Source organism: Pecten maximus, chromosome 13, assembly GCF_902652985.1.
Source record: "Pecten maximus chromosome 13, xPecMax1.1, whole genome shotgun sequence".
Taxonomy (NCBI): Eukaryota; Metazoa; Mollusca; class Bivalvia; order Pectinida; family Pectinidae; genus Pecten; species Pecten maximus.
In genome coordinates this window covers 13923806-13938801 of record NC_047027.1, presented here as the reverse complement: position 1 = coordinate 13938801, position 14996 = coordinate 13923806, and the positions used below count along the sequence as shown (strand labels likewise).

Below are 14996 nucleotides of genomic sequence, written 5' to 3'. Positions count from 1 at the left end.
ATTCTGTAGAACGGAAATGCATGTGATAGTAATCCTTGTCACCGCGGCGGTACCTGTACGCCTGTGGGTGTGTCTTACACCTGTACATGTGGCCCTCACCTGACAGGTGTGAACTGTGAGATGGAGCTGGATAAATGTGATGATATCCCGTGTCAGAATGGTGGCACATGTTATAATCAAGTCACCGACTTCATGTGTGTGTAAGTAACTCTTTATGTTATAAATAGATTCACAGAGAAATGTCCTATATGCCTTTGATATGCATTGGTATCTTAATCATCAGACTCATGTTGAATCACATTAAAATTTAAAACAAACAAAAAAGTACAAATAAACCTGAAAATAATATACAGTACACAAATACATTTAAAATGGAACAGTATAAAAATTAGTGGAAATATTAACTTCAATTTTCTACAGGTGTCCACACAACTTTATTGGAAAAGACTGTGATTTGACCTATGACCTTTGCCTCCTTGCTAACCACTGTGTAGGACCCGACAGTACGTGTTCTGTGGATGTCAGGGGCAATGTTACTTGTGGATGTTCATCAGGTCAGTGGTAGTTATATCATACCTACTATTACACATGTTTGTCCATATCTTACCTACTGTTACACATCTGTTTGTCCATCCCTGTTGGAGACACTTGTCTAATTTGTCTGGGTATCACAATTTCTCAGTCAGCTACTGGAATTTCATACATATATGTAATGGTAATGTGGTCCATATAAAATGTTCATCAAAGGTCTTGGATGCAAGATCATATTGAGGTCAAAAGTGAAATTCATTTTCTAAGCCTAAATTTACCAAAATCAGATTTGAGGTTTAATATGTCATAATCTGGTTGTGACGAGCACCACATGATTATAATTTCCAATCAAAGCATTGCGATACTGGCAGTTGGTTGCCCCATTCCTGATTTATTCTTTTGATTATCTTTCTCAAATTAAAAAAAAAAAATCATGAATTTTCAAAATTAGAGATAATACACCACTCATTCACTTCCTATCTCAATTGAACAGAATCCATTTGAGAGGAACCTCTCTATAAAAAGCCACTTTTCTCATGAGTAATCTTTATAGCCTGGTTTAAGTGTATGCGTACTATCTGAACTATGTTCTGATAGATATTAAAATATATATATTGAGTTATAACTAGAGGCATATAAACTCTCACTCTCACAGGAAATACTGGAAATATATTATCTCTGTCATAGAAAATATTATAAGTGATATTTTTGATGAAAAATATATTTTATTTGAATGTCGTATGAGATATTATGATTAGGATGATATTGAAAAAACATGTTTTGTTTAAGATTTTGATTTTAAATCTGTTATAGACTACATGGGAATAGGATGTACTACACCGAAGATCCGCTGTGAGACAGCTACATGTGACAATGGAGGGGCATGCTCTGTTGTCAACAAACAGACCCAATGTACCTGTCCTTCGGGTGAGACACAGGATACCGACATACAATTTGTATTTCCACAAAGCAACTTTAAAGGGCCATTCCTTGGCTTGGACATCAGAAACAAACACAATTTGTATTGATGATATCTATGTCCGAACGATGATTATATGAGTGTTTGTGCCTACAAGTAATGAAATCAGCGCCGAAATGTACAGGGAAAAGTTGCATCGTATACAAATACCATATGTCGTTGCAGTAATTAGGGGTCGAATTAAGAATTTTCAGGACTTAATACACAAAGAACTTTGGTTTATCTTGAGAGTAAAACTGCCTTATTAATGTAAAGATTATAACTTTTACTATTTTGGAAAAAATACATATTTTCCAATAAGTTTAATTTTGACAACCTCAACTTTATTCAAACAAAAGAATGCCCCTTTAATCATATCATAGTATGAAATGCTGATTACTAGCCGTAAAATACACATACATGTATGACTGAGAGTAAAGGTGCATTAATTGGTTATCACACATGACTCGGGGTTATTACAACGAGGTTAAAGATGATGTTTGTGATAGCACTGAATTATCATTGCTCGTATTCAACGGTACTCATGCATGGGGTAGTCCCACTAAATGATGAAATCATTGTAAGTTTGGTTTAGTTTAGTTTCATTGCTATTGAATTTATTATGGCTCTACAATCTATCAGTGGTTAACAGCTTATCTGTTTATGTTATTTGTCTGAATGCCATCAACATTCCCTTTAGATAACTTATAAGTTCCTGTTTTTGGGTCAAGGTCACACATTTAATGTTTTTAGTGGGGGCCAGTAGGGGACATGTATAGCTTGTCAATAGCCAAGATGTCCATGGACTCATGATGCTGTTTGGCCATTAGCATCTTAGGATTAAGTTCTACCAAGACTTTAAGAGTAAATGGCCTTGACCTACTTTCAAGGTTGTATGAGTGATTTTAAACATCTCTGTAAAAAGGAGGCTCAGGCTCATGATATCTTACTAGTAGCATAGTGGGATGAATAATCATATCTGTTCAAATGAATGACGTACTTGACCTACTTTCAATGTCCCATAGCGGTCAGATATGTTAAAATCATTAATCAACTTCTCAATTTGTCCCAGGATCACGCTAGTTGGCCAGTAGCAAGCCTGGATGAATAAACTTATCTTACTCTCATATTGGAATGAAGATATATTTAACTTAGCATCCAGTTTGCTTTAATGATGTAAACATATAATGACAAACATCAACTTTAAAAGTTGCAGTTGTAGTAGGTGAACAAAACAGGCCCATTGGGCCTCTTGAAGTACTCAATTTGGACAATGATTAATGTCCAGAGGTTCTATGTACACCTCCATGCCTGTTATAGGTTACTCCGGAGATAGATGTCACATTGATGTTGATGATTGTACCAGTAATCCCTGTCCTAGTGGCGCCCTCTGTGAGGACAAAATTAATGGATACAGGTGTCGCTGTCCTAATGGAAAACTGGGCTTCAACTGTGAAAAAGGTACGGAACGCTCGGTCTGAAAATGATACTGTAAAAAAGTGGAAAGTCTTTATCCTTACTGGCTTTGTATACTACTGGGAAAATGAAGTTTGAAAAAGAAAGACATTTAACATTGAAAAAGAAATTACTTTCATATTGTGGAAAAGATACAAAAAACTGACTCAGAAAAGTTGTCAAATTAAAGTTTGGAAAAGGTTGGAAAACTTCACTCACAAATTGTGAAAAAGGACTGAACACTGACTGAAAAATAATCACTCTCAATCACCGACATTTATAACTGTAGTTGAATTTCTTTGTTTACAGCGATCCAGTATGATTTTGATTTCGTCCTTCAATCCCTATCGGTATGTGAGACTATGGACAGCCATGCATTGTTTACACTGAACTCGACGTCGCTGTCAGTGTCACTGTGGTTCAGGCTATCTTCTCTTGATGGCTCCGAAGGCGACAAAAGCATTGCTTCTATTTACGGATTTCAGTAAGGACATAATAGATAAATGTTATAATGACTGGACATATGTCTACATTGATTAGCATTGATCATACAGATATCAAAATTGTCCACAAGTTTCAGCCCTTGCCTGGAAAACTTATGGAATTCAGGTTTAATGCATTGAAAATGTCTTTAGTACATGTCTTCAGTGTTGAAATTAGATCTGAAGATAATTATATTTTCATAAACTGTTAAAAAAAAACAACATTGATGCAACAGAATCATGGGGTATAATAGTGATACTGGGGGACTATAGGTTTTACCTGTCCATCTGTCTGTCTGTCCATCTGTCCGTCCGTCCATCTGCCCATCCGCCCATCTGTCAGTCTGTCCACTCAGTTTTCCGCACTTCTCTCAGCCATGCTTCAAGGTGAAAAAGTGAAATCTCTTGATTGTTTTTACATTTCATACTTAAAAGTGAAAGTAGAATACTTTACTTCTAATTGGTTCAGTGAATGTTATCAAATATCTAATCACGATACAGATCAGTTAAGAAAAAAACAGTAAATTTAGTACAATTTAAACACTTAGGGGAATGTAATTCACACGGAATCTAGGGGCAAGTAATTCACAGGAATCTTACACATAGGGAATCAGGGGCAAGTAATTCTCAGGAATCTTACACATAGGGTATCATGGTTTTTCCTGTTTTTCATTCCCTCATGCACGACACCTATCAGTGGACTTGGTACTTTGATTGTTTTTTTACAGGTCAGAAAACATAAGCTCACCCATCAGTCAGTTTATCATCAGGAGTCGCTCAATCTTTGTACAAGTTGGTGAGAGCCTCTCTGTCCAGGCCCTTGGTTCTGGTCCTGATGGACGGACTGTGGCACCACCTGGTGGTGACCTGGAATGGTCGGAAGGCCTTGGAAGGAGGCGGTACAACCGGACGTTTGACACTCTACATAGACAACGTGAAGCATGGCGAGACCAATTTTATTGGCTCCAATATCAGGCTTCCTCCATGGTGAGCATGATTTGATACAACATTTACATTGTACCGGGTAAGCAGGATTAATCCTTGGACTTTTATTAATGTTCCTTTCCTTTTTATGCTTCAAAATTTCACTAGGCCCCTTTTGATTTTCCTGACTCCCCTTCTGGGTTTCCTATTAATCTGGTCACTAGAATCACTGATGAGTCATAGGAGCAGCTGTATGGGTTACATTCCCCACATACTGTAAAAGTGGATATTTTCGTGCGTTGAAATTTTCACTTAGTGATCATGAGCCTCCAAACTGTTCGCGGCGGGGATATTTTCGCGCTGTCAGTCATGATGAAAATATATTTTCGCGCTGCGATGTCATTGGCCATGTACATAAAGTAAGATTGAAAGTTCGCGACGATCGGTCCAGTAAATATACCAAACTTTGATCAATAGACACACTTAGGTTAATTGGCTGTAAGTGTGATCATTGCATTACATCTGTGTGACAGAAAACACTAATATATATATCGGATATTTTAGCGTTGATTCAGTCTTTTACATTGAAAATACACCACATACGAGACACTTGATTGCAACTTTAGGCCCCGAAAATGTATAAATAACATGCATTATCAGTACTCGTACTGTGTAGTAAATTAAGAAATCATCCGTGTATTGTTGAATGCAGTGTTAACTAAGTATGTTCATTATCCCCTCGCAACGAAAGTCGGGGAGGGGATATATATTCGTGACGAAAGTCGGGGAGGGGATATAGCGTTCCGTTCGTACGTACGTACGTACGTATGTTCACTTTTTGTCAGCGCTCTTGCGACTTCATTTTTGAACGGATCCTGACCAAACTTCAAATATGGGTCCAGCATGGGAATACCTCGAACGAGTTCGTGTTTCAGGGTGCCAAGGTCAAGGTCAAGGTCAGCGTTACTATTTATAGAAAATCTTTGTCAGCGCTCTTGCGACTTCAATTTTGAACGGATCCTGACCAAACTTCATATATGGGTCCAGCATGGGAATACCTCGAACGAGTTCCTGTTTCAGGGTGCCAAGGTCAAGGTCAGCGTTACTATTTATAGAAAATCTTTGTCAGTGCTCTTGCAACTTCAATTTTGAAAGGATCCTGATCAAACTTCATATATGGGTCCAGCAAGGGAATACCTCGAACGAGTTCGTGTTTCAGGGTGCCAAGGTCAAGGTTAAGGTCACCGTTACTATTTATAGAAAATCTTTGTCAGCGTTGTTGCGACTTCATTTTTGAATGGATCCTGACCATAATTATAATAACTATCAGGAAATGAAGTTGCTAGTGTGATGCGTAACCAGATACTGTTGAATGCATAACAATATATACCATATTTATCTGGCAATGAGCCCATGCCTGATAATAAGCCCATCCATGTCTATTGCAGTTCAGCGCAAATGACAACTGATGTTATTTCAATGTCCTGCAATAACCCCACCCCCCATTTTGCATCAGAGTTCATGTGTTAGCACGCGAGGGGATTTGTATCGTTTGCGATGCCTTGTTATTTAATTGCGACTGAACACCTCTTAACTATTTCCAATCAAACTATTACCTGTAAACCTGCTCCCTCAAGCTAGGTAGACAGGCCATGCGAGGCGCCCCTCGCGGTCAAGTTGAAAGGATCGGACGTCCGTTAATGCCGAGTGACGTGATAAACATTCATGTCTAGTCAAAACAACGCCAGGTGTCCCAATTAGCGATAGTTGATTTTGCAGGTATCAAAGAAGTTTGGTAGTAATTTAATACGACCTGGCAATTTAAAGGAAGACATATTGATGTTCTGACCTAAATTTACCAACATATATAGACCTATTTCTGCAGTAGCCCTTTCGTATTTTCAATATATTAAACGGACCATTCATTACAGTTAACTATTGATAGTTTCTGATTCAAATAAAACATATAACCACGCGGAGACTTAACATTAACATTTCTAATACAAGCAAGTTGATATATTTTGTCACAAATGAAACGTGTGCTGTTTTGGGGCCTATAGCTACACAATGACCGACCAGCTTTGCGATTGATATTTACAGTAACGTTGAAGCGATCGTAATTATCATGAAATGAAGAAAGTTTAATGATCAATCAACATTAAACTAGATGAAATACTATCATTTTACTAATTACTCAAATTTGTATAGCATGTCTCAGACAAATGACCGACCATGACAATGTTACACATCACAGACAACATGGTTTACTACCAGGAACTTGCGTCTTGGAATTAGTGCATTTAATTTATTTGGTGCCAATATTTTCACGTGTTATTATATTCGCGTGTGGATATTTTCGCGGAGATTTAATGATCGCGAAATAAGCGAATATTTCAACGCCGCGAACATTTCCACTTTTACAGTACTAACGATTCTAAGGAGGACCAAACAGCTGTATGGTGTAAGTTCTGTACTCATTACATTCTCCTCATAGTGACGAGTCATAGGAGGATGAAACACCTGTATGGTCCTATAATATTGCTTTCAATCCCCACATACTACATTAATAACATATTAAAGTTTATTTACAGTCACAATTTTAATTTGTATCTTTTGTACATTCAATGCAAAATCAGCAATTAAAAATTCTATCTATAGGTAGTCAGTGATGATTATTGTCCTTACCCTTCACGAGGACCAGGTTTGTCATTACTTTTGACTTATTTCACATTACAGGGGAATGCTTGTGATTGGAGGAACCTACAATGGATTAACCAATCAGATTGACAGATCAGATGGCATGATTGGTCGAATCAGTCGTGTGTACATAGTCAGAGAGGAGTTCGATTCGGCAGTACTGATAAACGATCTGTATTCCGAGAGAAGTTTGTACATCCCAGAGGACACAGTTCATGCTCCAGTGATTTTCCAGATTGAGCATGGTTCACTGACCGTAGACTATAACAGTGAAGTAGATACAGGCCAATGTTTTACCCAGGAGTCTTGTACTGGTCGATATCGAGGTATGTTTTAACACTTAAAAGAATCAGCATTCCCAAATAACATGAATGATTAAATATTCAATGAAACAACTCTGTCCCCTGAATATTAAGTGTTCTATTTCTATGTTTGTTGGAGTGCAAGGAGTCTCACTGTGGGAGTAAGCCCATATAGCCTGGCAGCTAGTGATGGGTCGATCATCGGATATAATCGATTGACGACTTGTTAGAGCCTTCCGATGTCGATGATCGGTTCTTGTTTCCCGAAACCGATTAATCGATCATAGTTCAACCGAACGCACCCTTGAATACTATTCGAACGTGACCGAAGGGAGACTACTCTTTAGCCTTTAAAAATCATTGCAAATGGCTGCAAGTGTTGATGGTACTCCTATAACATAAGAGGCCGCTGGTCGGCTCTTTTTCTATTGGATATTATTTTGCCGACTGCGACCTCTTATTTCCGAAGCACTAATTTTTTGATGCAGTTTTCGCCCGATATCCGGGCGGAACGAAATATGCTAAAAAAAAACCCAAGTAAGTGGTTGACAGGTCATTACAACGATGTCTACGTATCATGTTTGCAATATATATCCCATATATATGTCACAGACACAAATATACAGTATAATACGGTGTAGAACACACAAAATACATGCCCATGTCGTTGTAGCACTTTTCTAGTCGTTTTTAAAAATGGCTGCCTAAAGGTTGATACAAAATAGGTTTAGTTATTTCAAATGGAACGAAATGATACAGACTTTGTTGTATTCCGCTTGTAGGACATAGGTTGTAATCCATTTTTGTATTAACCGGCAAATCACGTGGTATTTCTACTATCACTAACGGCAGTATTGTCTGCTTGCGCTCCACTCCGCTTCGGAAGAAGAAAACTTCATAATATGTGTTTGTTATGAAATTATTCTCATTTAATCATTGGATTATGGCAAGAAATATATATTGGACACCGTTGATCATTTAAATGTAAGTTGACACGCTATATTTTTTCAATAAACGAACTTTGAAAATTTCATCGTCATCATCGGGAAAATCATCTATGGGCAGTTAGATGTTACACGGCGCCTGTCAAAAGTATATCGCCGTGTAAAACCTAACATTGTTGGAGTAATGATTTTGAGAAGGCTTTCGACTCATTTTTTGGGGGTTTTGTTGAGAATGTTTTTCATTTTTTTGGTTTTGGAGCAGGTATAATAAAATGGATTAAGGTATTTCACACTAATGTCAGCTAGTGCAACAATTAATCAGGGGGGGATTTTTCATCCTTCTTCGAGGTACAAAGAGGCTGCCGACAGGGGGACCCGGTCGCACCGTACATTTTTATCATGTGTGCTGAAATTTTAGCTCTGAAATTAAGAAATAACAAGAATATAAAAGGTATTGAAATAGACAAGTGTCAGATCCTACTCTCACAGTATGCCGACGATTCTTCTTTGGCTTTTTAACACAATATCAACAATAACACAAGCTATATATGAATAAATGATAAGCAATATAAGTGAGAAACACACACACAACCAATTAAGCAACTATTAGTAGTTTGAGAGCAATAAAATAACTCTGCACTTTGTTGTGGAAGATATTCTTATAATATTAAATAATCGGTAAACGACATCGGCAGCATTAGCCGATCCGATCATCGGATCGGTTTGAATTCCCAACCGATGTCCCACCACTACTGGCAGCTAGATGAACTGGATACCATTGCATTGCTACTTGCGACTTTGATGTTGTTTACACAGTTATTAAGACATTCCAAAAACTGTTTGTGGATTCTCTGAAATTCATTAAATTATAGATAATGTAAAAGGACCGGGTCAGTGTGGCTTGAACTTGTACATAGTGTCTTAACTATGAATACATTCATATGGATTATGATAAGGGAAAGCTGATGGTTTTTGTTAAATCGTTTGGTAGGAATGTGTTTTTCCCTGTTCTTTCCCATCTAATTTTAAATGTGATGATATTTTTATGATCTGCCCTGCTTTATTTTTTTCAGTATCAAACTATGTGTCTGTCCGGTTTTGTCCAGATGATCAGTATGTGACTTTTGAGCGAGATCAATTTACTGTTTGGACCTCTCCACAGTTTGACGGATCAGTTGTAACAACTATGAATATGTATCCTGGAGGTAAATTAAAAATTAAGCCTGGCTATATTTAATGTGATGAATTATATGAACACTCTAAATTTCCTGTGACATATAGGATTTTTAGATGGTTTATCAATTCATACAGGATTTGTTGTGTATAATGATTTTTTTATTTCTGCGAGCTTTGGCAACCCAAAATTCTAACTTGAAAAGAAGTTTCCAAAATCTCATATCAATTAAAAAAAATCTCATGAATTACTGTCAGTCAATGTAAAATGGTCTAGAGTATACTACACTTCCAAGGGTCAACATAATGTGTAAAAGTTTTACATGGGCAAATTAAATCGCTTGATGAAAATCTGATTGTGTGATATATCATATGATTTTGCTAGAGCTTGTTTACTATTTCATGATAGGATACTTCTAGATACTTGAGTGAGACCATTTTAAGCTATAATGTGTAAGTTTAAATTGATGACAAAAGGCCCTAGAATTGCTCTATCAACCTTCTGTCTTGACTGACTTGACCGTTTCTCTGTCATGACTGATTTGACAGGTTCTCTGCCATGACTGATTTGACCATATCTCTGTCATGACTGATTTGACCATTTCTCTGTCATGACTGATTTGACCGTTTCTCTGTCATGACTGATTTGACCGTTTCTCTGTCATGACTGATTTGACCGCTTCTCTGTCATCACTGATTTGACTGGTTCTCTGTCATCACTGATTTGACCGTTTCTCTGTCATGACTGATTTGACTGGTTCTCTGTCATGACTGATTTGAACATTCTCTGTCATGACTGATTTGACCAGTTTCTGTCATGACTGATTTGACCGGTTCTCTGTAATGACTGATTTGACCGTTTCTCTGTCATGACTGATTTGACCAGTTCTCTGTCATGACTGACTTGACCGTTTCTCTGTCATGACTGATTTGACGGGTTCTCTGTCATGACTGATTTGACCGGTTCTCTGTCATGACTGATTTGACCGGTTCTATGTCATGACGGATTTGACCGGTTCTCTGTCATGACTGATTTGACCGGTTCTATGTCATGACGGATTTGACTGGTTCTCTGTCATGACTGATTTGACTGTTTCTCTGTCATGACTGATTTGACCATTTCTCTGTCATGACTGATTTGACCGTTTCTCTGTCATGACTGATTTGACCGTTTCTCTGTCATCACTGATTTGACTGGTTCTCTGTCATGACTGATTTGACCGTTTCTCTGTCATGACTGATTTGACTGGTTCTCTGTCATGACTGATTTGACCGTTTCTCTGTCATGACTGATTTGACCGTTTCTCTGTCATGACTGATTTGACCGGTTCTCTGTCATGACTGACTTGACCATTTCTCTGTCATGACTGATTTGACCGTTTCTCTGTCATGACTAATTTGACCGGTTCTCTGTCATGACTGATTTGACCGTTTCTCTGTCATGACTGATTTGACCGGTTCTCTGTCATGACTGATTTGACCGTTTCTCTGTCATGACTGATTTGACCGGTTCTCTGTCATGACTGATTTGACCGTTTCTCTGTCATGACTGATTTAACCATTTCTCCTCTCTTAGCTGCACAGCTGCCCACTGGTCTTCATGGTATTTCCGCGGCAGCATTTGATCGTCAAGGCAACGCTGCTGTGTGTACATACCGACTGTATATCAAACGTAAGTAATGTATAACTCTGATTGGTGAACAATCACAATAAAAAATTATACCCCTTTAGAATCACAATTCAGTTAAAATTTACACCTTGTCAATATATCCTGTTAAATGTAGCAGGATTCAATATGGTGATCTATTCCTGTTAAAATCAAATTATTATATATTTCGTGTTTCTAAATCAAGTATAATTCATTTAATAGATCACTTCAAGATTTCAAATATCTCCTCTTATGGAGGTGGTATAACGGGAAGATTTGGGAGAGAAACTATCTTGGCAGCACCAGTAATTGTAACAGAAGTTTCTTACTGAAAGTTCTAACTTCTGATCATTGCTTTCCTAATTTGAAGTTTGGTTTAAAAGTCAATTTTTTATTACTCTGGTATACTGATATATATTTTTTTGCAAACTTATAAAAATTCACTTTGGTCAAAGAAACTTTAACTTCTGTCTAGTCATTACATTGTACTTTAAAGTGTTTTTCTTTGTTTGGTCTTTTGGTATTTGTATGCTACCAAAAATACCAAATATGGATACTTAGGTCATTTGACCCCAAGGGTCAGGATGACCTATAGCCATCATGCTCCGTCTGTTGTAATCTTGCCGTCCGCCATCCCCCGTGAAACTTTTACTTCCAAAATGCTTCTCCTCCTTAACCCCAAAGCAGATTACTACCAAATTTTGTGTGAAATGTCATTGGGGGAAGGCGATCATATTTTCGTGAGCCTGGTCCAACCCCTAGGGACAGAGGGTTTTGGCCTAAAAAGGGGAACTTTGCTGAAATTTTGCTTTAAAACCCTCTCTTTCTTAAACCTTGAGTGTATTACAACCAACTTTGTTGTGAAACATCTTTTAAGGAGGGCAATCACATTTTGTATAGATTAGGCTGATAGTCTCATTGGGCCTGACTGGCGGGGCCCTATAAGGGGAACTTTGCTGTAATTCTGCTATAAAACACTACTCCTCCTAAAACTTGAGTGTATTACAGCCAGATTTGTAGGATAGGAGGCCAATCATATTTTGTATGAGGCAGGTCTGATCCCTCCAGACAGAGGGACAGGGTCATATGGACATTTGCGTTAGATCCTCTTTATATAATGGTTCAGTTATCATAACCATTAAGGGCCTAATGGCCCTCTTGTTGTGTGGTGTGTCTTCAATCGAGTATGAATGGCTGTGACAGTAACTCGTAAAGGAATTAATATTTCATTTTCATATTAAACTTAAACATATAAAAAGCTTTTATTCAAGATATAGCTTATAATTGAACCCCTGGACAGATTTAGCTCATATTCACACCATAACATCACACCAGCGATTGTGCACAAACAAGTTCTACACTTTGTTTTTTACAGGCTCAAATTGCAGATCCTTAGACCTACCCAACCGATTCCAAGAAAACCCTGTTGGGGGCCAAACGATGTGTTCCCCCGATGGATCCAACTGTCTTCTGAAGTGTAACAACCCAACCAACAGCCAATCAGGGCAGGCCCAACCTTCTACAGCTGCTCCATATATAGTCAATATGATGAAGATGACAGGATGGAACCATTCATTTATCCCTCCTGTGCTGGTCAGTGGTTTTTATACCCCACCATGAAATGGGGGCTGGGGGTTAAATATTGTTACCCATAACCGTCCTGTCCCGTCCCGTCCCGTCCCGTCCCGTCCCATCCTGTCCTGTTCCATCCTGTCCCGATGCAATGTAACTAGCTAATGTCAGAAACTGCTGATGCAGTGCTTACCAAACTGTGTTTTAGGGTGTCAATTGGCAGTGGCCGCATTTATGTCTAACAGATATTTTCTAGTTTTTTGTAAGCTTTAAAGTATAATTTTAAAAAAGATCTTGAAGAGTTGTCAATGTTTACGAAAAATAGAACAGTAAATTTGAAAATTTTAAGATTCTGGTCAAAATGTTATTTGTCGAAGGTATCATGAAACTTGTCTTAGCGACCACCTGAATTAAACGACTTCCTTTCATATGCGACCGTATTTTTTCCTCCCAACGTTATTTACTATACTAGTGACCTGAATTAAGCGACTACCTGTCAGACGCGACTAACGACCATCATTTCCGTGTCCCAAATGCTGAAAAGCGACTTTTTTCAGCGACTTTCCAAGTTTTAAAACGGAAGCAGAAGTCATAATCAAGAAGAAACCGGACGAACTTGTCCGCTTTTAAAGATTAAAAAATACTTCAGAAATGCATGAAATGTCTTATTCTGTCTCAAAAAAATGTATTGGATTTATTATCTTTGCCCTGATAACACCCAAAAACGAACGAAACTGTACTTTACTTCTAAAGAATGAAAGAAGGAGATGGGATATGGCGAAAAAACATTCCTCGCCATTCAGACGATTTTCACGAAATTTTGACAGATAAAAATACAAACATTTGCTTGGGAAGTATGAAAAAGAGTGAATAAACAGTCAACTTACTGTTTAACTGAAATTTATGTTCTTTTTGAGACATTAGGACAGATATTTGCCAGTTAAAAACGTCTCCATCGTTATGAAGGAAATGCAGTTACGTGACTAATAATCCGGACGGAAGTCCGGACCAGGAATTCAGGAATGAAAAAAAAAAAAAAAATGTAAATGTAATCTGGCACTGGAAAATTTAAATTAGCCATTCAAACTCTTTGATTATTTTTTGTATTTTAAAATTAAAAAAAATTATTGTAACATGCTAAAAGAATTTAAATGTATATATTAATGAAAATAAATGAAGCTGAATTAAAAATTTTTTTTTGATAAATATTGTACTACATATGTATAAATGGGGATATTTTTATATATTGTCCATTATTATAAGCATTTAATTTCATTAAGAGAAAAGTGATTTTTTTTCTTTCGTTTTCCTCAAGAGGTCTCTTACAGATTTGATTATATTCACAATCTTAATTGATGACTGAGGTAATTCCTTTTCATATATGTACTAATACTTGCAGCTGATAAATTTTACATATGTGGCAGAATAATTATGAACTTTCCTTTTTGGGTCATTTTCTTTGAACCTGGATTAAGAGACCACCTGTCATATGTGACCTTTTTCATTGCCTCCCTTGGAAGGTCACATATGACAGGTTTGACTGTATATGTTAATGATTTCAGAAAATATTTTATAGAAAATATTTAAATTAACATTAAAAAAAGAGGAAAGAAATCTGTTTTGATTTCATTTGCTAATTATTATAGCTTTATAGAGTAGTATAAAGAATTATAAACTATTAACTTTAGAAAATTTTTAGTTTCTCGTTTAGAGTAATTGAGTTTAATGATCAGAAGTTATTTTGAAAATGATTCATAATTTGACAACTGTAAGAAACATGATTATCTCCCCTGGCCAGATGCTGTTCTACAAAGATACAATGTGACCATGACAATGACCTTTGACCTTCCTGAGATCTGTGTGGACACACCCTCATTGAAATCAAAGTTGACTGCATCGCTGAGAAGCTTGAATTCTGTGTGGAGTGGAGGCTTGTGTCAGCAGACGGATTGTAGATGGGAGGTGACCAATGTCGACTGCCAAGTTAACAATATCAACAAGGTGGTAGTGACGCTCCAACTTCACTTTGTACCGTAAGTAACATTCTCAAAATTATAAGTAGAACCTTTCTGTGATGTATTTTGAAAACAGATTTAAAATGAATCTCCAATTGTAAAAACTCTCTATAAATGAAATACCGGGTAAAGTATTTAAATATCCAATAAAATTTGATATGGAATATTTTGAAACAGATGTAAAATACATCTCCAATTGTAAACACTCACTAAAAATAATATAAAGGATTCGAATATCCATGAAAATTTGAATTGGACCAATTTTGAATTATTGTTAGTTTTCACAAAAAAGTAC

General features: G+C 37.0%; 2 protein-coding genes across 2 annotated transcripts; both read left to right on the top strand.

Annotated features, from left to right (window-relative positions):
• Positions 1 to 20: 20 nt before the first annotated feature.
• On the top strand, positions 21 to 7367 carry LOC117340810 (delta and Notch-like epidermal growth factor-related receptor). Its single transcript, XM_033902587.1, has 7 exons — positions 21 to 200; positions 421 to 554; positions 1345 to 1458; positions 2810 to 2950; positions 3254 to 3428; positions 4155 to 4413; positions 7087 to 7367. Exons 1-7 carry the CDS (start codon positions 121 to 123, stop codon positions 7135 to 7137), a joined length of 954 nt encoding a protein of 317 aa, XP_033758478.1. The 5' UTR covers positions 21 to 120; the 3' UTR covers positions 7138 to 7367.
• Positions 7368 to 9373: 2006 nt separating this feature from the next.
• Positions 9374 to 14713, top strand: LOC117340809. The gene is made up of 4 exons (XM_033902586.1): positions 9374 to 9498; positions 11043 to 11138; positions 12490 to 12707; positions 14485 to 14713. The coding sequence occupies exons 1-4, from the start codon at positions 9480 to 9482 to the stop codon at positions 14509 to 14511; spliced, it is 360 nt and encodes a 119-aa protein (XP_033758477.1). The 5' UTR covers positions 9374 to 9479; the 3' UTR covers positions 14512 to 14713.
• The last annotated feature ends 283 nt before the right edge of the window (positions 14714 to 14996 follow it).

Bases quoted from the DNA above. Each gene is read 5' to 3' on its own strand.
- LOC117340810 (XM_033902587.1), top strand. From the start codon at position 121: ATGGAGCTGGATAAATGTGATGATATCCCGTGTCAGAATGGTGGCACA. The intron at 3,429-4,154 runs GTAAGGACATAA...GTTTTTTTACAG, and splicing joins GCTTCTATTTACGGATTTCA to GTCAGAAAACATAAGCTCAC. The intron at 4,414-7,086 runs GTGAGCATGATT...TTCACATTACAG, and splicing joins AATATCAGGCTTCCTCCATG to GGGAATGCTTGTGATTGGAG.
- LOC117340809 (XM_033902586.1), top strand. The intron at 11,139-12,489 runs GTAAGTAATGTA...TGTTTTTTACAG, and splicing joins ATACCGACTGTATATCAAAC to GCTCAAATTGCAGATCCTTA. The intron at 12,708-14,484 runs GTCAGTGGTTTT...TCCCCTGGCCAG, and splicing joins CATTTATCCCTCCTGTGCTG to ATGCTGTTCTACAAAGATAC.